Source organism: Cryptomeria japonica, chromosome 5, assembly GCF_030272615.1.
Source record: "Cryptomeria japonica chromosome 5, Sugi_1.0, whole genome shotgun sequence".
NCBI classification, from domain to species: Eukaryota; Viridiplantae; Streptophyta; class Pinopsida; order Cupressales; family Cupressaceae; genus Cryptomeria; species Cryptomeria japonica.
This window is the reverse complement of record NC_081409.1, coordinates 612,825,425-612,852,646: the sequence shown is the minus strand read 5'-3', so window position 1 is coordinate 612,852,646 and position 27,222 is coordinate 612,825,425. Positions and strand designations below refer to the sequence as shown.

General features: G+C 36.3%; 1 protein-coding gene across 2 annotated transcripts in view; it reads left to right on the top strand.

The window, feature by feature from the left end:
- Nucleotides 1-26,329, top strand: part of LOC131063749 (uncharacterized) — a 74,154-nt gene extending 47,825 nt beyond the window's left edge. For both annotated transcript variants that reach the window (XM_057997653.2, XM_057997652.2), the window contains 2 exons: nt 25,462-25,748; nt 25,855-26,329. In XM_057997653.2, coding sequence (XP_057853636.1) covers nt 25,462-25,748; nt 25,855-26,207 — 640 coding nt within the window. In that variant the 3' untranslated portion in view covers nt 26,208-26,329. The remainder of the gene's footprint in view (nt 1-25,461; nt 25,749-25,854) is intronic.
- The last annotated feature ends 893 nt before the right edge of the window (nt 26,330-27,222 follow it).

Here is a 27,222-nt window from a genome sequence, read left to right as displayed (position 1 = left end):
CTCGTAGGAACAGCAGATAACAAACATCTCCCTTAGATTCTGTTAAAAACTCTTTCCAACCCACTGTAAATAGGGACAAAGCTGCTATTTTTGTTGATCCTTCTCCCTTAAGGCTTCAAAATATGAAGTTTACCCTCATGTTGTATCTCATAGGTGTCCTCTCTAACATGATGAATTTGTAATGTCCCCATTTAGGATTCACCTTGATTTAGACCTGAAACAACATTTCTAACTTAAAGTGAGAATTGTAATACATTTATAAATATAATTTCATTAATTTTGAAGACATTTTACTATAATATTTAACTCATAATGGTAAGAATAGTTTTTGGAAGAAAGAACTTATCTTGATAAGTTTCCCAACATCCCCTCTAAACCATGTGTTGACTCTTGTTGATCATGTTTTATTGCAGCTTTTATCTGATTGATATCCCACAATTAGTGGAGAATGGGTTAAAAACACAAATAATTTTCCCAAACAAAATTCTTCAATCTTCAACATGTTGTTGACTCCTCTTAGACCATCGTTGACCTTTTGGTAATGCTGATTGTTCAAATCACAATCAATAATCTGCAAGGCATAAGTGGGGATAAAATAAAAACCACAACCCATATTCAAAAAGCTTCCAAGTGGGTCCCATTCCCTTTAGTGGAGCTGCTGCTAAAAACACAATAATAATTGTGAAATTTCCAAAAACCTTTTCTAATTGCTTCAAACACTGTTCGATAAGTGGGGATAAAATAAAAACCACAACCCATATTCAAAAGGCTTCCAAGTGGGTCCCATTCCCTTTAGTGGAGCTGCTGCTAAAAACACAATAATAATTGTGAAATTTCCAAAAACCTTTTCTAATTGCTTCAAACACTGTTCGATAAGTGGGGATAAAATAAAAACCACAACCCATATTCAAAAGGCTTCCAAGTGGGTCCCATTCCCTTTAGTGGAGCTGCTGCTAAAAACACAATAATAATTGTGAAATTTCCAAAAACCTTTTCTAATTGCTTCAAACACTGTTCGACAATTCTTTCATTATAGGAATATGAATAATTATTGTGTGGGGCCCACAAAGCACTTTGGCAAGCTTAATCTAATACTAATAAATCTGAGTTTCTATTGAAGTCCTTTTTCCTTAATTCTGATATCTCTGTCAGATCAAAGACTCCCCACGTGGTATTCCTTCCTTTATAATTTGACAAGTCCCCCAATAAGATTTACTATGGAGTGCTATAATGAATTGACTGATTTTTAATATTGCTACCCATAACACAACATACAATCACCGTGAGGTGTTGGATATTTGTACCAAGCGATTAAGATATCCAGCTCTTCTGGGAATTCAGAGAGGGTTGTGATATCGGTTGGTAAGAATTTATGTCAGAATGAATCAGCAATACCATTCCTTTCTATCGTGTAATGCAAACAATACCATTCCTTTCGTAGACATGCACCTTCCATGCGTTGTCCTCCAACTCCCCCTCTTCAAATGATAAAAAACTGTCTTACATATCTTCCGTATGTCCTTCTATTAGAGTCATGACTCTTCATTCATCAATGCATAGCCGTGCCCTTTCTTCATCTTAAGTGATTGTTATTGACTAATTGCTCCTTGTCCATATATAATCGGTGGGTTATAACATTCGATTAGTCTCCTTACTAGTCATCGTCAAATTAGTGCCATGATTGATTAATATGTCTTCTCCACTGATTAATATAATTAATGCTCAGTTAATATCATGCTTCTCTCGAAGGAAGATAGTCTTCTTTCCTTGATAGTGCAATCAATAGTTGACATCCGTTAATGGTATTTGGATCAGTCAACTGTCATCGATGCTAATTGATGTTTATTCGATCAATTATGATCATGTTCAATAATCGCTGATGGCAAATATTAGTCACTGTGATTGATATACTTTGAATCTTCTTCTTGGATTTATAGCGAGCAATGGTATCATGCTGATGATAATCTTCAATCACTAATAGTGATGAAGTTGATTGCTGTCTCTGATTGGTGCTTGAAACATGTGCAGTATATTGGTGTTGTTTCTGATATAAACTTTGAAGTATGCAACCTTTATGTCGATGGCAATGAATGTTCAAAAGAGCAGATCCATTTAGGATACAAATAAAAGACAAGACAAATTCCAACCATGTTTGGGGAACGAGGATCAATCTCCTATTATATCTTGTACGGTTGAATGGTTGCACCCCCCTTCGTTTGGTAATAGATACATCTCTCTCTTGATCGCACCTCTCTTCTATACAAATCGTGCTTCTTTGCTGTCTAACAATTAGTTAGAGAATTGATGAATAAGCATTGATTGTTTATGACTAATCGCACTCTTTCATGATCATTTGTAATTGGTAGTTACTTGATTATATTAATCAAGTATTTGATTAACTAGCCAATGGGTTTGATAAAGTCCTTAATCGGTATTCATTTGATGTCTCCCTTCAATTGATGCACACGAAGTTTCTCCATGAATAAATGTTATCAGAAGATATGGATGCTCTTAGATCTGCATTCCTTGATTATGAGAGTGACATATCCCATCTCTTGTCTTCATATGCTTTGCTTGGAGGCTTGATAGGAAAATCATGAAGTCTTATGGAATAAGATGATTTTTCACAATGTCTCTATGCTACAATTGATATAAATATACAACTAACTGTTAGTACTATGTACAAATTGTTATCTTCTAACTTCTAGCTAATTGAGGATGCTATCAAGGCTGCCACCCTTGATCACATAATTGCTAATCATTATTTGGTCATAGATGGGGACATGACAGAATTACATCCCTATCATATAGCCAGGGCCTACCCGATAACAAGCGACAAACTTCCATTGGCACTACATCACACAACACTTTGTCCTCATATGGACCAATTTTGAACTCAACAAAACAAAAACCAAGAAATTTTATAAGGGTTTGGTTTCGATATGCAAGCAAGCTTTTATTTTTGTACCATCTCTCTACTTACCAAGTCATCAGTGGTTCCTCCATCAACAATCACCTTGCACACTTTACCTTTGACACTTGCATTGTGTTCGAAATACACTGTTTCTCCGCCAATCAGCTATAATGGTTTCCTAATCTCCAGCTATCATGGTCCTTCTCAGCATTAAATTCTCACCTATCTCTGCTTACACTTCTTCTATCAGGGGCTCTTCTCTTTCTTCTTCTTGAGTCACCATTGTTCTCTTGGGGTTTTGAGGGCAATCCATAGCTCTATGAGCCTCACTGCAAATATAACGTTTCAAGGGTTTCCAACCCCCCAAAAATTGTTGTCCTCGTCCTCTACCTCTAAAGTCACTGCTTCTTTGGAAGTTTGTCTTCACATTATCCATTGATTCTTCTTCATTGGTTGATTTGGAGGAACTTGCCCTTCCTCTATTTGAATTACCACCTCTTTTGCTGGCTTCTTTACTTATTCTATTCAATTTCCCCTCTGCTTTTAAAGCTATTTGATAAGCTTCATCTATAGAATTCACCTTGAGTAAGGTTAACTCATTTTGGAGCTGGAATCTAAGTCCATTAATATACCTGGCCACAATATGCTCATTGTCTTCTTGCAAGTTAGTTCTGATTTGCAGCTTCATAAATTATTCAGTGTAGGCAGATATGGAGGACTCCTTCTGTCTAAAATTCTCCAAAAAACTTCTCTTGGTAATCTGAAGGCATGAAATGCTTCAACATCTTTGGCCACAACTTAATCTTCTCCTTTCCTTGACTCCTAATGTATTTAAGATTCTTCCACCATACAGCTACATGAGACTTCATCTTTGAAGCTGCAATCTTTACCCTTCGTGGTTCAACTTCCTCAATCCCTTCAATATCATAGTACTTTTCTAAGTCTTGAATCCAATCCAAGAACACCTCAGGATTTAGTTCACCTTTAAAATCAGGAACCTCAACCTTGACTTTAGTTCCTTATTTGTTGATGGCCTCAATAAGTCTCTCCATTGGGTCTATGACTGTTGCTTGCCCTCTTTGAACTTCCTATTCTTCTTTAGAGTCCCCATGAAGCAACCTAGCCTCTAGGTCCCACAACCTTCGAAGTACTTCATCCAATGCATTACCTCAATCGAGCATTCTTCCTGCCGTTGTGTCCACAAGCCATGGGAGCTCCTCTCTGAGCCATTTTCAGTTTTGCTCTGATACCAAACTGATGCAAATTATTTTTGATCCTTCCAGTTAGTAATCACATCTGTATACTAAAGAAATAAAAAACAAATGAACCGAGACCAACAAAGAAAATCATAGAATTGTCCTTCAAAAAATCTGATTACTATATTCATTATTCTGCAGCAGAAGATTACATCTTCCCCAAAGAAAAAACTAACTCCAATACTAGCAAATCCTGTTTATTTCAGTCACCAACCCTTAACTCCCTCCTACGGAGATTGCAACCAACTAATTAATTGAACAATCTATACCTAATTTAACTCCTACGTAACCTCCCTCAACCAACAACTAACACTAATCAAAACATGACTCAGCTGATAACAAAGAAGACCAGTCAAAACAATTGGTTGAACGGGATTGAAACTTTAAATAAGCCCCAAAAGTGTGGTTGTTAGACTAAATGCTCTGCATAAAAAAAGATCTAAGTTGGAAAACAAGGCAATGAAGTGTATCTTTATTGGCTATGGTGTTGGTCTAATTGGGTATAGGCTTTGGGATCCAGTGATAGAGAAGGTTCTCTACAACAAAAGTGTTATTTTCAGAGAGATGAAACCTTCCGCTATTGAGCTACAACCAGAGAAAGAAGAGGATCACAATGAGGTAGTTCAGATTTCTTCTACCCTTGAGAAAGAACTATGAGCTCTTGGTGGATTTGATGATGAGGAGAGCTCTAGTAGCTTTGAAAGTTCAGAAGAAAATGAAGAACCTCAACCCCAACCTTTGAGGAGGTCTATAAGAATTGGGTGGCAACTGGATAGGTTTGGTTATTCATTGTTAGATTCCAATTGTATGTATGCTTTGATTGTTAACACTGATGAACCTGTTGGCCCGTTGTCATTGATGTGATTTGGTCGAAAATGTATGTCTTTGATTCAATTCGGAAGTTTGCTTCAGTATATGTTGTTTCTTTGTTATGCGATGTATGTATGTTTACTTCAAGCAATTTTGAGGTCCAGTATCTACTCTTACCGGAAGATGTTTTGGGTCTGGTCCCATTTGGAGGCGATGAGAGTAGATTCTTCAAGGTGGTTTTGGTTCCGATCCTATCTGAAAATGTTAAAGGCATGTTTTATGATTCAAGTTGGAAGCAAACACTTCATGAAGATATTTGTTTGTTGTAGTGTGTAGATATTCCGGTCTCACCCCTTTCCAGTTGAGTCGACTAGTCAGAATACTTTATGGGAATACATATAGCCATCAATGTTGCATGTTAGAAGCATCGTTGTTGCAAAACAACTATTTGTGTACGTTATGTATATGCAAAAAAGTCTGTGGATGTAAATATTGTTATGCGGTATATGTACGGTGGATGTATAAGATAGTTTGTGCACTTCAAAGGAACTATTACCCATGCGTATGTCAGATACAACATTAACAGTTCAATTTTGTACTCTATCATTCGGCAGTGAGCCCTTCAGGTAGTGAGCCCAAACTGGCAGTGAGCCACCCCTTGTATTGTGTAATCGGTTACATATTGCATTATACCCGAGATAACACTCTTCTATGGTTTTTCCCATGTTAGGTTTTCCATGTACAAATCCGGTGTTGTATTTTGTGTTAATTTCCCTTACTGCATTTAAATTATGTTATTTGATTGGTTAGTTAGAAGTTTTAACAAGTTCAAGAGAATACTGATTCACCCCTCCCCTCTCAATATTCCGAATATTCAACAGAACCTAGGACTGTTAGAGAGGCTATGGGTATGAGTGATGCAAATTCTTGGATGGAAGACATGAACGATGAGATGTCGTCTTTGAAGAACAATACTTGGGATTTGGTACCTTAGCTTGAAAGACATAAGCGCGTGGGATGCAAATGGTTGTTCAAGGAAAAGTTGGGTTCCGATGGTAGCATCGAGAAGCAAAAAGCACGGTTTGTTGCCAAGGGTATTCCCAGGTTGAAGGAATAGATTATGGTGATAATTTCTCTCCCGTTGCAAAGTTGACATCCATTTGTTTCTTGTTATCACTTGCTACAGTTCATGATTTGGAAATCAAGTAAATGGATGTGAAGACAACATTCCTTCATGGTGATTTGGAGGAAAAGATTTTGTATGTCACAATTAGAGCATTTCATGGTGAAAGGTAAAGAAAATCTAATTTGCAAGCTGAAAAAGTCTTTGTACGGTTTGAAACAATCTCCTAGGATGTGGTACCAAAAGTTTGATTCCTATGTGTTGAATTTGGAATTTCAGAGGTCTAAATTCGATCATTATGTTTAATTGATAATGGTCGCATTCTCATTATTGCATTATATGTGGATGATATGTTACTGTTTGGGAATGGATATTTAATTTCTGATTTGAAGCCTTAATTTTTAGCACAGTTTGAGATGAAAGATCTAGGTGTAGCTAGGTACATTATGGGAGTGGAGATCAGAAGAGACAGAGCTAACAAAAAGCTTTTGTTAAGCCAAAGTAAATATGTGAATTCAGTGTTGAAGAGATTTAGCATGATAGCTTGTAGATCTGTGATAAGCTCTATTGCATTGGCAACTAAGTTATCTATGAAGGGTTGTTCAAAATCTCCTATTGAGGTGGAGGACATGGCCTGTGTACCATACACGAGTGTTGTTGGTAGTCTTATGTTTGCTATGGTCTATACAAGACCAAACATTGCCCAAGCAGTGGGAGTCTTGAGTTGATATATGGCTAATCCTGGATGGGTGCATTGGGATGGAATTGAGAGTGTTCAAATATTTGAGGCGTACTTCCAAGTATTCCTTGTGTTAACATGGTTATCCTATTGGACCTCGACATTTTGTGAGTATTTGTGGATATGTGGATTTAGATTGGGCAAGTAACATTCATAGCAAAAGATCCATCGGTGGTTAATTCTTTGCAATGTATGGTGTTGTTATTAGTTGGATGAGTAAGCAACAAGATGTAGTCACTTTGTCCACGGCGGAGATAGAGTATATGGTAGCTACTCATGCTTGTGAGGAAGCCATTTGGTTTAGACGGTTGTGTTCAGATATTGGCTTGGATGGTTGTGTTCAAAATTTGGCTTTCCATGTTAGAACAAAGCAAATTGGTGTTCAGTTTCATTTTGTTCGAGATATGGTAGAGGATGGAAAGGTAAAATTGGAGAAGGTTGACACTTCGACAAATGTTGCAGATGCTTGATAAAATTGGTGAGCATAGAGAAGTTGAGATGGTGTTTGAAGTCAATGGGCCTCAAGGCCCCTAGCAATTAAATTATGGAGTAGATACTCCCTTTGCTCTTGCAAGGTGTTCAACAAGTGGGAGAATCTTAAGAAAATTGTGTTTCAACCTTGCATTTACATAAGGTTACTATTTATAGGAAGTTTTCATTTGAGCATGAATTAGTTTGAATTTTTCCCCAAAGCTTTAGATTGGCTAAATAAGCATGCCAGTAAATTTTGGTTGCAAGATCATATCTAGATTTGAAGATACTAAAGTTTTTGCTTTTGAAAGTTGTGAATGAAAGTTTTGGAGTCAATTTGAGGGCCTTAGAGGCTCCAAACCAGTCCAAAAGTGTTTGTAACCGAAGTAGTAGGTTATAGTTTTGATAGAGCACATTGCAAGCTTTTCGACACGTCAAACGGTTCATCAATTGGACACCCAATTCAAAAGTTATGACCTCTGGAAGTTGGATCTCCTAAAATAGGAAATATAAAAATGTGTTGACACATAAATGAGCTGTAAAAGTTGGTGTGTGTGTTGACACATCATAGGGCATCTTGGATTGGAGATAAGTTGGGCGCCACTTTTTGGGCTGTTTTAGTTCATGGTTTCGTAATAACATTTAACAATTTCATGTATTGTATCTCCTATATGTTAGGTGCATGAGATGGAGATTGTGTGTAAGAGTCTTATAGCTATTGGGTTACCTTCTAATCTTTGGTTGTTGATGTACTTGTGAGAAGCTTGCTTCATAAGTATATTGTATTTTGTTGTTGATTTGTGAATAATATATTGGGCGACTTTTGGAGTGTGGCGTTTTTCTCCCGAAAAGATTTTCCCCACGATATATCTTGTGTTCATTGTGTTTATCTTTATGTATGTTTATTATCTCCTTTTGAATGTGTTTCTTATTTTATAATAGCTAAAAATTGTAAAGAAAATTTGTGATATCTTCCCCACTAGATTAGTGTTAGGAAGCATTTTCCGCTCCTTAGCTTCCTTTCAATTTTATCCATCCTTGCCTCTATTTTGTTGAATGTTGGAACACAGATTGGCAAAGGCTAGTCATTATGTGAGAAGTAAGGGAGACTCCTAATCGGTATACATTTTTGAAGGGCTTTCATGAGTATTTGTTTCCCACCTTCATCATGAGATTGAGGCACTCGCCTAGGCCTAGTTGCATACCATTTGGGATTTGGAGCATAGGTTGCCATATGAGTAGGGTGTTCATATTGTTTAACTATTGTGTCACAATGGGCCTATTATGCTTCTCATAAAGTCCCAAAGTAGGATCCTTTCTATGAGTTACTTGCTTCATCTGTCTAAGCATGATATCATATGTCTCATATATTTCTCCAAGGCTAGGAGAGTCTATATCAACATCTCTTCTGACTTGCATGATAGGTAAGATGAAGGAGAAAACATTAAACAAGTTACAAAAGTTAAAACTTAAATAAAGATTAATACTCAAATGACAAAAAAAATGCTATTACAAAGAATGAAAATAATTTACAAGTTAGAAGCATCGCTAAATTAATCATTTAATAACTTTAACAATAAAACCAGCAATTTCTTACTTCATTTTGGACTACCAATTATCTTCAAGGATATTTTGTTTCACACATTTTCTTTCAGTCATGTTTGCCTTAAGCTATGTACCACATTTTGGAAACTATCAAAGAAAATGAAGTAGTTGGCATATTGAGCATTCATGGGCTTGAGAAATTCCTTCATTGAAAAAGTATCAAAGAAAGCAAGTGAGGTGTGATGGTTGCGAATGGACATTTGTATGACTCTAGCTTTTGCTACCATTGCCTTCACCAAATCTATCTTTCAAATGTCTTGCAATGTGTTTTTCAATGCATGAACTCATAGGCTTCTAAAAATGTTCTTGAAAGCACCGTCCATCATCAAGTCAACTAACTTATATACAGGGTTGTTACCACATGTACAACATTAAAGGGTCCAACCTCTTTTATGGCATTCTTTAAAATTTGAAATTGGAAGTTTGCATTATTTCTCATCCCTGAATATTCAATAGCTCTAAGAAAATAAAAGCCATTTGATGTCTGGTTGATGCCTAATATTGGTCTATCCATCCACGATGATAGAGCAACCATTCTTTATTCAAGTTTGCCTCATTTCCTCCATTACCACACTCACCTTAAAATATTCTCTATTGAGGTGGGTGGTATGTAACTTATTTTTGCTAGGGGGTGAATGAGGGATCAACAATAATTGCATCTTTGAACTTTTGTTTTAGATAGGGAGAACGTGCCACACCAATTGGTATGGTATGGGCAAAGAAAAGTTAAGTAATAGAAGACTTATTCACCTCTTGTGATTGCATATTAAACATTCCTACAACACTAGTAGCTTTTTCCTTGGTATAACCCTCTCTCCTTTTATTTCCAACATCTAAGGTTTGGGTAGGCAATGACATAGTAGGCTGCGTGTTCTCTATTGATAATCCCTTATTTTTTGTTTCCCATCCCTATACAATCTAGTCATCACCCTCTTAGTTAGAGTTTCTTTTCACAACCATTTACAAATCGTTCACTTATGCACAAAAGATGAGAATAAACTATTGTATAGCTGCACCTATAGCATTTGTCGGACAAATGGCAAAGCCATACTTGACTTTGATGATTTATAGCTTCAGTCGGATAAAATTAAATGTTAAATTGGCCTTAAGGCCTTCAACATTTAATTATATATATCATTATGTTATTTATTATTATTATTGTTAAATTGATTAGATAATAATAATTAATACTATATATTTTGGTTATGTTCATTGATTTATTAAATCTTGTATTTAGATATATATCGATTAACATAAATAATATTAAATAAATGATTAATGAAAACACCGATTAAATATTGGGTTGCATATAATATATCGGGCTGCATGTATTATCGGGTGGCAACATAACGAAGATCACCGATAGTTATCGGTGTGTTAGTCTACACCGATAGTTATCGGTTGTTAAGGCTAACACACTGATAACTATCAGCTGTTAGCATTAAGACAACACCAATAGACATTGGTTGCAATACTACTCCCACCGATTGGCATTAACGTGGAACAAACAATTGTTTAGTATAAACAAAGAGCCACAATCAAGTAATGTCTTGATCGGTCATGACCGATCAAGGCATTCATGACCGATCAAGACATTGCTTGACCGTGCCTCATTTGTTACATACTTATATTGAGTGGCATTCGTGAGATAGGATATAGAAATATAATAAATGCTCCTCTCACCAGCCATACAAAAGAAGATAGTCAGATTTACATTTTAATCAGTAATACATAGAACAAGATAGATGTTAATTCTGATCCATAAATTTAACAGACTTACCTCAATATATTTTTTTTCTTGTGTTTGTCTATGGCTCTTGCAAATTGTTAAAGGGTATTTTTGGATTAAAGGGGCCTTTTACATTGGTTTTGAGGAGTTCAAAAGAGCTTTTAGATGGGTTACTTGAACTCATAGTCACTGCAACATTTTCACTCCTGAGGAACCCCCAATGAAAGTATCACGACTTCTTTGTTGAATTTGAATCTCATCACCCTCACTATTGGTCATTGCCTTTTTGTTGAAAATTCAAAACATGTTTTCAAGTGAAAACATTAAACAAAAACAAACAAAATAGTCTCGTAAAGTGTTTCAGAACTATCAGAAAAGTTAAAAAAAGCAAAAGAATTTGAGCAAATGAACAATAGATATAAACTAATGTCAAATGAAGAAGATTTGATGCTCTCTTGCTTTTTTCTATTCCTGTTCGCTGCTTCTCACTGCTCTTCTTTCTTTGTCTTCTTCACAAATTGGAAAAATGGCAAAATGAGTTTGTTTTTTGTTTTTAGTAGGGCTGTTTTAGGTTTAGGAATGGTGTAAAGGGGTGTGGGAACTGGGGACCTGTTGATGTGTGTTTTAGGCACATAACATTACAGAATAAATTACCAAGATAATTTACCCTCTCTTGAACAAAATCACCTCAGATGCTAAGAATGAGATCAACTAAAATGATTCCAAGGTTTATACATGTCAGGTCTTGACGAGTGGGTAACTCAATGGTCGATGTGAATTGCTGTGTTCACTTGGGGACTTACGCAAATGTTTGGATTATCATGAATGATGCGGAATAGGTGTGTACAACTTAAGATTTATCAATATGGCTCTGGATTTTACTTCTTACTAAAAAAATGGTCCAAAGGAATAGGGTTCAGGAAATCTATTCTAAGCCTAGGAATGTAGGAAATGATGAATGGATTTAGTGGAATCAAACCAGGCAAGGTCTCACAATCAGGTATTGACACAAGCTTAGTGCAATCGTCTAAGGTATACTTAAAGGATTTTCAGGCTATCACCATCAAACGTTGACACCATCCAAGTTGATGCTTGTCAAGGGACACGTAATAGTTGAAGTTAAGCTTACTTAAATTCCAGTTGACCACACAAGGGGCACTTACCAGCGGCAAGAGGCTAGTGGTATGGATTAAGTATTCCACACAAATGAATTCAACAAATCTTCCACTCAATCTAACATACATGAAAATAAATTCTAAACTAAAATTCTAATCTAACTTGGAGGAATTGAGAACCATCAATGCAAATACAACACTTGAAGAGCAAAATCACCAACAATTGAACAATGATTAGGATTCAAATAGCTGCAGCATATACCAACAATTCTACAAAATCTCTCTTACAAATGAGAGACAAAGAGACATATATAGAGTCTCTTACAAAATGGATGGCCAAGATTGATCTAAGATCAACGATCGAGATCATGCCAACAAAACCCTAGAATTGCCCTAATTAGGGTTTACATCAAAAATGGTGCCACCAACATATGGCCCAATGAAAAGATACCTAGTCATCAAATAGAGAATCTTCTAAAAGATTCCTCCCTGCATCTCTCTCTCCCAGCATACTTCAAGAATCTAGCCAATACTGAATCTAACTCCTCCATGGAAATGCTAGGCAAGGTATCTTGTTGTAAATCAATCACGTCCAGCAAATCCGAGCAAGCATTCATAGTGTTCTCCCATTCTGGCATGAGCTTCTACAAAATATGAACATGAATCAACAAAGAGACCAAGTCATCTATCTGACTCTTCTTCAAAGAGTCCAACTGGCAAAAATACATAAATTTCATCCTATCTCTTAATTCAGCTAAGTGTAAACCACTAGCATCACTAACATCAACACCCAATAATTCCTCAATCGAGGCAAGGATCTTCATCTAAATGTCCTGAATTAATCCTTTCATCTCCATACAACTCGACTAAGCGTTCTCATAAGTTGATTTCTTCACGGCTAATGAACAATACCAGCCATGGAAATCATATCTGTCTCCACTGTGCACAATGTTCTCGCTGACCAAGGTGGAATTAGGAATCCTTTTCAAAGCCTGCAAGCGTGGAATAATCTTCTCTTGGATAGGCCGGAATTCTTCCCAAACTCCCTCCAAATACTGGATTCCGAATATGAGCCCTATTGTCCTATCATATGCATGGACAAACTAAGTAAGGAAATCATCTGCCTGCTTTCTTGTGCTCTCAATCCACTTTTCCACCTCCAAGAGTGCACCTCTCGCTACCTCACAGTGTGAATGCATTCCACGGTCAACTGCAATAGGGGAAATAAGGGTGGGATCTTCATGCCTTGTCCCTGCAATATACTCTCTAAGTCTGATATTCTCTTCTCTGTACCTTTCTTTCTCCGCAATCTCTTTGTCTAACCTTGCATCGATTGCCTTGAAGTTTTCACCAACCTCCTGAAATTCTTGCTTTCTGGATGTACGACCAAGGGCAACTGAAGTGATCTAGAAATCCATAGGAGTAGCAATGTCCGTTGTCATGCCTGCAATAGGAACAACAATCTGCGCAATCCGTATTCCTGTCTCATCTCTAGCTATGTGCAACAAAATCTCCGCTCTCGGGCTCTTTCTCCTTAGCACTCCTAGCTAGGTAGTCATCAATATCATCAATAGGCTGTACCTCTATCATTTGTTTACTTTTCTCCATACTTCTCATCAACCATTTAGGAATAGCGGCCATCTCCATACCATCATCGAGACATATTTCTCGATTAAGTCCTCTCAATGCCGAGATAACATCATCATTATCATCAAAATTATTCTTGGTCCAATCATATACCTCATTTCCCAAACTAACTTCCAAAAGGACAGTAGGGGATCCCGGCTGATCATCATTCTCATTAGGAGGTGCAGATGTCGCTGTGGCATGAAATTCCTAAGTATTCCCTGGTAGTATCACAGTGTTGGAACACTGCTGAGTCTCCTTGTTCTGTTCTGTTACTTCAATCACTTCGATTGATGAGACACTGGGAGGGGGTGAAGGAATGATAAGTGGAGGAATGATAGTCTTTTGTTTCTTCACCACCTCCTCAATCTTCTTCCCTCTGGCCTTGACTTCTCCTGGCGTGTTCTTCCTTCTCTTGGGAGCTTGACTCTCTTCGTCTGCATGAATCCTGACATCACTGATAGTCCTCTAATCATCATCGGAAGTAGACTCTTCCGGCTTCATCCTTTTATAAGTGAAGGGAACACCCATGTCAACTAACTTATTCATCTGTATATCCACCCATGCACGGGAGAAATTCAAGACCTCTCTCATCAATATATTCAGGTCAATCTCCTCTGACTCTGACCAATTAGGCAATAAGATTGTCTTCTTCATTTCGCTCTCATACTGTGGATGTGTATGATCTTTATCATCTAATACTTGATCAGGAATGAGGAAAAGTCCACACCTCCTCATAAAATCCACTGACATTCTCGACCACATTCTTCTCTTCACTGCTTGCTCGTCCATCAGGCTGGCCCAATAATCTTCTATGTCAATTTTGTGAATGAACTTCTCTCCCTTGATCCTTCCTACTTTCTTGTCTGGATCGAATCTTTCTCTTTTCTTGTATTTAGCAAATCGGTAGAATGCAAGCTCCTCACTTGCAGTGCTGGCGGCTATGGCGGACTGGCAAACCTCTGACATCTTCCCAATTGAAATAGGGAATGTCATGCCTGTCTTGTGCTTCTCCCTCTGAATGACATCAAACTCTAGAAGCTGTCTCACCACTTCCAACAAAATCATTCTGTCGGTCGGATACCTAGGAAGTCTGTAGGGTTCAAATTGAAATCCATGAATCCTGAGGTATGTGAAAGTGGGAAACTGTATATACCACGATCCATATTTCTCTATTAACTCTGTTGCCTCCTTGGACAATCTTCTGTGGATTCCGCCTTGCAGCATCTGTGTGATGTACATAGTGAATGCATGATTCACTCTCTTATAGTCTTCAATTCTATACATGCTCAACTGGGGGTAGCATTCATGACTCCTGAATTGTCCTTGCCCATTCCCAATTTCACCTTTGCATATTAATCCTCTGTATGAAACAAACCGTGCAAGCAGGTATACCAGGTAAGAAGTCATGGTGAATGACTTGGACCACTCTACATTCCTCAGCTGAAATCCAGGTTGTCACTTATAATCTTAGACCAATTTACTAATGTTCCTCTAAGACAATCCTGGATGAAATGGAACATCCATCTATCGAATATTGCTCCCTGCGACATCCCCATCACTCTGTTGAGTAGGAATATCAAATCACTATACTCCTCCTTAAAATATATGCACATGAGTGTCTTGGGAGCCTTGGAATGATGAGACCTAGGCTCGATCATCCACTCTTTGTTAATCAAATTCTTGCATACACCCATCTTCTTCTTGTATCTTTCTGCATATTCATCCTTGGTCTCATCCTTCATGTCCATTCCGCGTGGAATTCCGAACACCTTTGCAATAGCATCCTCAGCAAGTTAGGCGATGACAACGCCCTTGGGAGTCTTGATCATTCTTGTGAGCGGATCATAACATCGTGAACACTCCAGGATAAGCTCACTGCACTGTATGGACTGTGGAAATCTAGCGGCATGGAAAATACCACTCTTCATAATGTTCGCATAGGTTGGGGAAGGAACTTGATCTCCGACTCCGAACATCCAACGCTGCATCTGGTCGAAGTCTAGGAAATGCATGTTTTTATCTGTGATCTCCTTCCATCTGGGTGAAATCTTAAGTTTTGGATAAAATCCAGTCTCCAGCATCTTCAATAGTTCTTTCCTTTCCTTATATCTAGACTTTGACATCGCACCTGTACGAAGCTCGAAGTTAGAGTTAGGAAAATAAATAATGCTCTTAATAAAATTCTTGACTTTCTAAAGATTTAGCTAACTAGGGCACGGAGTCAGGAAAATAATCCATACACTTGATAAATTTTAACAATTAAGTTCAAAGTGTGACAACTCTAAGACATGGAAACCTTCTATAAAATTTATTGATACCTCCTTATGCTTAGAAAATATGCAAGCTAAAATGCAAAGGAGTATACCGGATTAATGATGACTAAAGAAAGGTGTGAAAGGTTGTGTTTTCACACAATGTATGTCTGAAGACACCTTCCGCAGTCGACAATGGAGGTCAACAATTATGAAGACAACCTGAAAATCAGACTTTTAAAACATGTTGTAATCTTAAAAAATGTGCATAAACTCTATAAAAATCAGTTTTAATGATGAAAACAATCATATTCAGGAATGTAAGTGTGGCTGGTAAAAAATTAATTTCTGAGGACAAGTCTAAAAATTGATTACTTCAGACTTACCAGCACCTTGCAAAGTGGTTAAAAATCCCTGAAAATGATGAAAAATGGCTAAGGAATCAGCTCCAAGCAAAATCGCCAAAGTGGTTGGATGGCTAGAAATGAAAATTTCTGAAGACAACCGTCTAACAATGGAGTTTTCAGACCTGCAACAGCGATAAGATGGTCTGAAAATGCACAGAAAACTCCACAAAATACCTCCAAATGCAAATCGCTTGAGTTGGAATTGGCTGGGCAACAAAAACTTAAGTCTGAAAATTAATGGGCAGCCATTAATGGAGGTCAAATCTAAAGCAAACCTCAGATCTGAAACGAATCAGCAAGCTGAAAATGATGACAGCCACCAAGCATTCATGGAAATCCACCAAAGTGTGGCACCAAATCACTCCCAAACTAAAATCGAAATTTTCCCAACTATTGCGCCAAAGTCAAAATTCTGAAAATGTCATTAATGGCAGCCTTGATCTGCAACAATGGAGGTTTGGAACAACAAGCAAAAAATGGAGGAAAATATTGCCTAATTCTCCAAACACAAAATCACCACCCTTCACCAAAAATCACCAAATTTGCAAAAAAATTGTCAAACTTGGAAAATCGAAAATCTGGAAATGGTCTTCAATGGCAACAAGGGGAATGGATCAACAAGCTAGAAAAAATGGAGGAGGAAAGAATCCTCAACCCAACACTTCACTTCAATCACTTGCTAAAATTCGCCCAACTTGGAGAAAAATCGTCTTTCATGGAGACACCTGGCAGATTTAATAATAAAGTAATGCTAAGGCTCCTCTCTTATACTTGCTTTTACCTCAAACACTTGTATATATACTTGCTTGGCAAAAACTAACTTGCTTCTAGAAGGTTCAAAATATTAAATTTTTATTGCAAGTTATTTAATTATACTTTTAAAATTTTAAATAATCATTAATCATTATTTAAAAACAATTAAAAATGGGGTTTATTTATTAAAATATTGCGATTTAAATCCAAATTAAGCCTCCAGGGGAAAATCGACTTGGGTTGGGATTGAAAAATCTCTTTAAAAATCATTTAAGTGTCAAAAATTTCCCCACAAGGGAAAATCGATCCTAGCTTGGATAAAAATCCATGCTCAAATTCATAAGAAATGCACACAAAACTCCCCAGGGGAAAATCGATGGCAATCTGGATTGAATATCCACACTCCAAACTCACTTCACTTACAAAAATCACTCCCTGGTGGAAAATCGACCTCTGTCTGAATTGAAAATCCACACTCCAAACTCACTTCACTTGCAAAAATCACTCCCTGGTGGAAAATCGACCTTTGTCTGGATGAAAATCCGGACTCAAAACTCATTAAAATGCTCTCACTGGAAAATCGACCTTTGTCTGGATGAAAATCCGGACAAAATCTGCACTCACTTGTCACAAATATCTTGGTGGAAAATCAACCCAGGCATGGAATCATCCTTAACGTTGTCTGCACTATAGTTTGCACTCCTGGTGGAAAATCGATGGCAGTTTGGATAAATCCTGACACTTAGCCAAATTTTAGCACTTCCAGGGGAAAATCAATCCAGGTATGGATAAACAGTGGTGGAAAATAACAGCCAGTATGGATTTTAGGGGAAACCCATGTGTAGTGTGGAATTTGAGTGGGGGAATGGGTTGGGTAGTCTAAAATATGAGGGGAAAAGCACCTCTAGCATGGAATTTGATCCTCTAACCCTTGGAATATGGATTTGCCTTAGGATTTTATCATTTTAACCACTCAAAATCATTCAGCAATTTCAAAATTAGACTGGACTTAGGCAAATTTTCCCAAAATATGAGCAAAACGCTAGGAAATTATTGAAATAAAGTGCGAAATCAATTTAAATAATACCTTAGGAGCGAGAAAACAACTCCAAAAGGTCTTGGAATACCTTGGCACTTTAAAATCACTAATGCGCGTGTTTAAAAACACATTAACGCTCGAAAGGTCAACACTTAGACAAAACTTAGGATCATTAAAATATCAACGTTTGCAACGTGATCCTATAACTTCAAAAACCCTAGATGGCACTAGGCATAATCAAAACTCCGAGACTCGGGCACAGGAAACACAAAATTGCCCACTAAGCAGCCAAAACCCTAACCTAACAACGCAGAAAGCAGGAAAAGAGGGGGTCCCCGTTAGCAATGGGGCGATGTGTGAAAAGGTCACAACAGGACCCTTGGACTCCCTTCGATCCCCTTTTCTATTTTCTATTTTGTGTTTTTCTTTTTTAAAATGGCATTTAGACCTGGGCTCTAGGAGATGGCTAATTGCCTATTGGCGTTTGCTGCCTCAAATAGGCCATCCTTGAAAAGTATCCTCTTTTTTTGAGATTGGGCACAGGTTGAGGTTGTTTTCTACCTAGTTTTTGCATCCTTGAAATGTCTTTTATAATGGATGGGTCAAAATATACAAGGGATGTGTCCTTGGGGCACATAGATATAAACAAAATAATAAATATTTAACTAAATAAAGTTCATATGTCGGCATGGTCATATGCGCTGTCATGACTATTCCCAAGGTATATTTTACTATTTTAATCACATGTAGGGAGTCCATCCACATCTTTTAAGGAACACCTCAATGGAGTATAACTTATAATGAATAAATCTGTGTGATCGGTATAACATATTAGTAGTTCATGTCCATTGGTGCTAGCAGAGTGAATAAATCTGTGTGATCTAGAAGACAAAGGGTAGTGATTCGTTTTATGTATCCACAACAAATTAAAAAGCAAAAACAATTTTTTAAAAACTGTCTTATAAATTGTTGGCTTCACTATAGGTTTTCTGAAAATTTGACGTGGTTTTGCATGGGCTCATTCGGGATGAATTCACATACTGAATCAGGGCTCCTAGATGCACCCTTGCCTCTGCCAGACTAGGATCCTACCTAGAGCAGATTGTATCCGTATTCAGAAAGTAGTAGGGATGAACTAGTAACATAGATTTTAAACATCTCATACTGTGTTTCTCGAACTGGCTTGAAGGTCACATGTTTGGTATGGAATCTGGATAGTGTATTATCTGAGAATTAGCTTAAAATATTGAAAGTGTTCGCATTATTAAGGAATTATTTTTATTGCCATGGTTACTTCTTGAAATAATACGAGTCATTTTCATCGTCTAAATTAGTTCTCTTCTATGCCTATTTTGCTGAAATGCAAGTAATTGTTGCATGAACTCTCACTTTTGATGTTTTCATGTTGTTGGCTTTGTGAATTTCATCTCACACAATTTAAATGGACAAAAATTCCAGTTCGTTTCCTGAGATTCTTGATATTATACTAATAAGCATGAAGTCTCAACCTCCCATGGCACCATCTGAACTGTGTATCTATTGTTTTGTCACAACATTATAATTTATAGTAGGCTTGATAAACTGAATATTTCAAATTCATGTAATTATAAATGATATTATTTAGGCACCTTCAGGTGATAAATTTAATCATCATATCACGTATATTTCTATCTATATCATTACCCATAATTATACTGTAGACTGATGGCTTTGTGGAATTTATATCTTGGGAAACAGTCATTCCACCATCCATCTACTTTTTAGTTTTTAAATTTCCATCATGATAAATCTTGTGGACTTAAAGTGAATTGAAGTTCATATTTTGTTACAAACTCAATATGACTCTGGATGGAAAGAATTTTTCTCCCAAAGAATTGGCACAAGGTTGTGTCTGAGTAAATTTGAATTGTAGTAATCCAGAATAGTGAGCTATTGAAGAAGTGGATGCAAGTGAATTAGGTTTGCACTTGTGAGAGGTAGGTAGACTGTACTGAAGAAGAAAAAGGAACAAAAGAGTTTTCCACGACCAATTTGTTGTAATCGAAGAGAGGGAAATTTGAAGCTTCTTTTCTGTTGCAGCAGTCAGGGAACATCTTAAAATTGAACCTGCATGGTCTACCCATGCGCTCACTTTTGTCCAACTGTGTGGCACTTCTTAGCACTGCCATCTGCCCCACCCTCTTGTACCCACTTCTGTTTGCTATTGCATTGTTTGATTTTTTGCCCAAACTTTAACTGCAGGCATTTTGTGCAACCCGTGAGCTATGGGTAAGCAACAACATCTTGTTCTGCAACTCACTATCCCTCTCCTTGCATTCAACACCTCTACCTATTGTACACCATCTCTCCATTAGTTCTTTATGTATATGTTCTTATTCAATACTAACCCTAAAATAATCATATTATTATAATGGTTTAATATTATTAATATTAGATTAGGATAGTTTATTGGCTATAGTTGCCTGGAGTTACAGACAAAAAATTGAGCAACAAACTGATTATGAATAGTATAATATTCATTAGTATTCACCAAAAAAGGACACATTATTGTGCATGATTACATAGCTGAACAATCAACATGCTTGGTGACAATATGAGTTGACATTTCATCTGTTGATTCTTCAATTGTTGCACCTCAACATCAAAGCTAAACCAGAAAATCTTCAACTGTAATGAAGGATTTTTTAATAACAAGGTAAATATTAGCCCCATTTGTCCAATCTTATAAAACTGCCTTTGAAGTCTATAATATTTCTTGTTGGAGGTTTTGATCCCTATACTGCCAACAATTGTTGTTATAGTTTTTGAGCTGCCCATTCTCTTTTTTGTTTCTTGCTTTGGCTCAAGGGTTGCTGGCTTGTTTCCCTAAGTGTTATAAACTTGTAAGGATTAAAATTATGCTTTATCTTACAGGCTGGTTTTGTCACAATCCTTTGAGATTTCCTCCTTCATACTAATTCCCTCTTTCTCTCTGCTGTAAATGGAAATTACCCTCTCGTTTGTGAATCCATGACTGTTCTTTCTGAGATTCACCCCATTCAATGTTTTCCAAATCCTTTAGCTGAATTTCCTTCTGGATGGATTCTTTTATTAATATCTTAATGCTGTCTTGTCGATCTCATCTGGAGTTTAATTTTGCTCGTGAATTTACTTGGATTTTCCTATGTTTTTTGGCAATTGTTTGCAAATGTGCATTTTCTTCTGCTGCTTGTTTTTTGACTTTTTTCCACATTATCATCTGTAAAGAACTTCCCATGATTTCTCAAAAATAATGCTTTCCTTTGCTTCTCTAAGAATTATTTTGGTCTCCAAACTTGTGTAGGCTGGGATTGAGAATTCATTTTCCTTGGGAATTCTTTGTGTTACCTTCTTCGTATGTTACAATTGCTGACTACATGATCGTTTTCTACAGTCGAAGCATCTTAATGACAAACTCTCAGCGCAAAGTTGACTTCATTTGACCAAGGTCAATTCTGATACACAACTGAGCATAAAAGAAGAGTTACTTGTTTCCAGTAGAGTCATCCATTCTGATATATTTACCTAAAGTCCTTGCTATTCGTTTTAGAATTTCTTCATTCGTTAATTCTGAGGCAACTTGAAGGCATACCCATATCAGTACATTCCATTTCAAGTCTTCCTTCAGATTAAAGAGTGGAGAATAAGACCTAACGTGTAGACCCTGGTTTCCAAAAAGCCATGATCCATTATGAAAAATAGCATGTGTGTTTTGTTGGGATTGAAACAGCACTTGAACGAAGCCTTCAATTAAGACTCTAATCGCTAGGCAAGAGGGTAGGGTCCAGTTTTGACCCATCCAATATTTCATCACTTCTAATGCTGGCTAAAAGCCTATAAACTTACAAATGATGGCGCACTCACACAATTGTTGCACTATCTTGTATAAGGCTTTATCTGGGATATGGATATTAGATAGTTCATTCTTTTGTGATGTTCAGTACCTTAATCTTGAGGTTTGAATGCTGAAGTAATTGGTCATCTAGGCAAGGGAATGCCCTTGATTTACATTAAATATGTTTATATGTTAATCCATAAGCCATATTTAGAATCAGCCTTTTGTCTCTTTATATAAGCCCTTGTGTTTTAGCCATATTTTAAAAACTTGGACTTGAGAATTACTTAGAAGACTCAAAATTGTTAAATTTTTTGGACTCAGCAAAAACTCGGCAATAAATTGACCAATTTATCATAAAAAAAAATATATATAATTTTTAAAATATACTTTAAAAACATGCATATTTTTTGAATTTATAAACCATAATACTTATTTTCTTCATAAATAGATCAAAATTGGAGTTCAATACATGAACTGAAAAATGAGATCAAAGTTTCAATAGACATAATCTTCCATTTTTATTATCAACAAAAAAATATAAATCGTAAATTTCTTTGACGACTAAAGCTTAGAAAAGTCTGTTGCCACTGTCTGGATGTCATGAAAGTGGATGGTATAGCTATGTATCCTCAACAAGTTGTGTATGCGGTGAACACACCCCTAATGACTTGACAAAGTCCTCTTTTGAAGCCTCAAATATTGCCATATTTGCTTGCCATTCAGCTTTATCTCTATCCAAATCATTGATCTCTTTAGTCGTAAACAACATATTCACATCCTCGAGCTCAACAACCCAATTTGAACATGGATCAATATCATCAAGTTCAAGCACATGATGTGCATCTTGCTTCTATACCATCTTTTAATGCAATTGAAGGTTGTATCACACAAACATAAGGTCATTCAAGTGCTTTTGAGTCAATTTGTTGTGATTTTTTGTGTGAATGGCTTAAAAAGTATTCTAGTTGTGCTCACAACTAGAAACAGTAACAGGGCTAGTATAGAATGGGCTAGTATAGAATGTGGATAGTGAGCTTTTGAAGATTAGGTGTTGTGGCACCAAAATCTTCCTACCACAAATTTGCATAGACAACATTTATAACTTAGTAAGATATTAAGAATTTTATTAAACTTAAATAAATTTTAAACTATAATAAAACATAAAGTTTTTATTACTTGGCTAGAGTGTCTTTTCTAGAAAAATCATGAAGGTGAAGAAAATAATGCTCTCTGCCCCTCTTATAACTCTGTAATTCATCATATATGAGATCGTGAACATTGTCATTAGGGATCACCCTTTCAAACATGTTGAGGCCAAACATGACCTCTGAGTTTGCTCTAGATAAAGGGGAGAAGAAAAACTTAAGGTTCAATTTGTAGGCAACAACATGAATATGTTGGTGGAGTTTTAGGTTCCACCTTTGATCAATAATATGCCATATTTGTTCATATTTGGTTCTATTTGACCCATGCAAATGTTGAATTGTTGGTCTGGCCCCATCAATGACATCATATAGATACTCAATGGGGTTTTTGTCCCATCCACCAATCATAGAACCCCAACCAAAATGAAAAGGAAATTAGAAAAATAAAGAAAATCAGAAATTAAAAAAATATAATTAGCAAATTAAGATATTACAAAAAACTACTTGTAACCTTGTAAATTTATTCTTAAAAAAAAGAAAAAATTGATAAAAAATTTACCTTGATGTTCTCATCCGCAGTGTTGACAAATGTATCATAAAAAATAGTCCTCACGATCCTCTCTGCTTTAGCCATCTTGTAATAAGGATCTCTAAATATCATTTGCTCACAAACATTTACTTAAAGTTGGGCAATACAGTTGCTATGTTTTGTAAGGTAAGGAAATTATTGGCAAAACATGTGTCTCTTAAGTGAACAAGCTCCTTACCATTAGCGTGCTCTCTCATGAGATCCAAGACCCATGTGTGATTGTAGATATATTTGTTAATATTCCTTGCATCTTCCTCTACTTTTTTTTCACTTGGCTTGATTTCCATATGCCATCAAGTAGAAGTTCAAGGCAATGGGCAACACAAGGTTCCAAAACAATGTAGGGTGCCTCGTCTCTATTAGTTTACTCATTGACACATACGTAGAAGCATTGTTTGTAATTGTCTTGATAAAATTATCCAGTCTTACCTCCATCACTACTTAATCCAACAAGCTACTCATGGTCATACTACTGGAGGAATCATTTGACTTCAAAAGACCATCTGTCCTTCAAAAACCATAAAATTTTTTTAGTGTTTTATACTTGGCATCTCTCCGCCCTTTAGATAGAATGTTGTAGCCATTGCTTTTCCAAATCCATTTTTTGTTCCTCTACTAGCTTGTATATGTTGTGGACCTCATCCTCCAATAATAGGACCCTTAATTCATATTTGGTTGGGGTCTTCAACCCCTTGCTTTCCATGGTCAATTTAGTAACCAGCTCCTTCCAGTAAGGACTTGAAAGAACATTAAAGTGAATATTATGTAGTATTAAAATTTGTAACATGTCAGTATTGCCTCGTGATGCAATTCTCTATTCCATGCAGTACCTTCCAATGAATGTTGTGCACTAGGACTGTCATGAGAAACAAAAATCCTAGAACTGTGGTTGCCCACATTGTCTAATCCTCATATTCGTTGTCCAGTAGAAGAAAGCCACCTATTTTCCTCAATGTTGGATTCTATAAGATTGTGAAATGTGGGTGAGATTCCCATTGCCTTTGTCGTCCTCTTTATTTGTTTATTTATTTATTTTTTTATTTTGGTCAAAAGCTAAAAGAAGGGCTCTCGTCTCATTTTGAACCTCAAGAGTTGCTTTACTTCATGGCATAACATCTTGGCGAGGAACCCCTGCAAGGTGATATTCTAGACAATTAATATTTTTGCTCGTATCTTTGGAACAATGGTTGCAAATAATCATTCCCTTTTTTGACCTTTTGTACCATGTTCAAGCAAGGCTCCTTAGACTTTCTGTCTTTCTTAGTTGTAGTCGTGGATGCCATATTATTTTCAAAAAATGAAAATCAAGCCTAGAGAAAGGGAAATAACAGAAAAGCATTAAAATAAAATCATCGTTAATAAGTTATCCTTGTTTAATTTAAAATTTTTTAAATGGATGTCGAATAGTTGATAGCCCATGATAATGTTTTTCAAAATTTGCAATAGGTTCATAGTCACATAAAAACCTAAGCCATATTTGAATTTGTCATTAACTTTTGGAGCGCCATATTTGAATTTGTCATTAACTTTTGGAGCTTATTTGACATATGAAACCATTGCATTGAATATTGAGCACTTTGTATATTCATTGTTCAACATATAATATAGACTAGAATTTGACTACAAACTTTGAAAGTAATGGATTAATAATTTCATTAACAAATGGTATGCTTTGCTCACTTGTCAAGGATAAGCTATAAGGTACATCTAAAAGCATTAGTGATAATTTATATATGAAGTTACCAGCTCTACCACCAAGCATTTTATGAACACTAAATAACCTCTTTTGTAATAACATATAAAGCTTTCGTCCTTTTTCCCTTTCTAAGCCATATTTGACATATTTATGTTTTTATTTCTTTTTGATGGTTGGTTGTTTCCTATAAATAGGTATTAGTGGATTAGTGATAATTGATGATGCATTCAATTTATAAAATAGAGGAGAATTTTTTTTAAAATGTATTTCTTTCTAGTCCTTGCAGCATTCGTAATCATGACTGACATTTGTATTTCTTTAATAACATATTAGTGATAGGATGATCCAGAATCACGATTCAAACATTTTCATTGACACACATACCCCTCGTAACGGGGAGAGAGCGAAGGAGACAGAGGATGATGATGCACCACTCGAGAGACCTACCTCCCCAGCATATATATTACCATTAATAACCTCTTCAGCTAGGGGACCGAGTCATCATGAGTATGGGAAGCCAAGCAGAGCTGGTGCTACTATGCCCCCAGCTACAATACCTACTACAGTGTTCGAGACTCCTATCACTTCAATCGATCCTGATTGGCGAGAGGGAGATCCAAGTGGGAAGCTATATAGATACACATTGATTTATATGTTGTACGATTAGTTTCAATTTTGATATACATGATGATATGTTTGATTTCATACTTGCCTACTTTTTTGTAGTTGGCACACGGGGATGGCGTGAATTTGTGAGCCGTGTCATAATGGGGATGGTCTCTTCTACAGGGGCCCAACGATTAGTGTGGGCCGGTCATGGTCCACAACATGGTGCAGGGAGACACGAGGACATCTTTGAGTCCGTGGCACAACTGAGAGTAGAGTATGATTACTTACAGGCCGAGCTTGAGCGAGCGCGAGCAGAGAGAGATCAGTTGCATCGAGAGAACGTTCAGCTCAGGGTAGAGGCAGCAGAGCTCAGAGGTATTGTCCGAGGGATAGAGATACAGAGTCACTCACGGTCTATGGCATCACATAGACAATCGTTTATCCCACAATCACCACCACTAGGACTTTAGGGTTCTGCCAGCGATCATACATAAGGTGATGAGATATGTTATATGATTGTACACCGCATTTTATTTCAGTGGTGATTTTGATGTACATCTTGTATTGAAAGCTATTGCGCATATATATATATATATATATATATATATATATATATATATATATATATATATATATATATATAATGATGTTTTTGTTTTGAGATGTTTTATATAGATATCACATGTGATTTAATGCTAAACAATGTGTCATATTGCTTTCATTAAATGCAACAAAAGATCCGAGTAAAACATAATGATGAACATGTATGTCTAACTTAATACCACTGTGATTGATTAAACAACCTAATGAGATTGCTTAAATTTTTTTACAATATTAATTAATTAATACACGTGACCTAATTAAACAACTTTTCACAAGTGTTAAATTGAATGTGACAAGTGATGGTGTAATGTGTATATGTTAAGTTAAATGTCAATATGATCTAGCCAACAATTTTTTCACTAAATACAACATAATCTAATGAACATGGCACACAATATATTGAATTATATGCTAACATAAAAAATACAATTTTAAAAAAAGTGAATCCAAGACAACCAAAAAGTTTGTCATGAAAGAAGCATTGTACACTAAATAGAAATAGAATTTATCTATCATAACATTATTTAAAGATGAATGTGATAGCATACTATTTAGTAAATAAGAAGAAAGAAGATTAAGCATAGTATCTACGAAGGTGCATAACATCAATGGGTTCCTTCAGAGGCATTCTATCCATTTTTGTTAATTTGTAACTTCAGTGATGATGTAAGGTCCTAACTAATTTTGGTTGAACTTCACTTTTTTAAAATTGGAAGAGTGTTTATTTTGAGTTGATTTTCATAGAGCACCAAGTTACCAATTGAAAAAGATCGTTGAACAACTCAATCATTATAGCTTTGTTGCATGATCTTTTGATAAATTTAAGGATGTTCGAGAGCATTTATAAGTTGTTCATCAAGTATTTCAAGTTGTTCAAGGTGC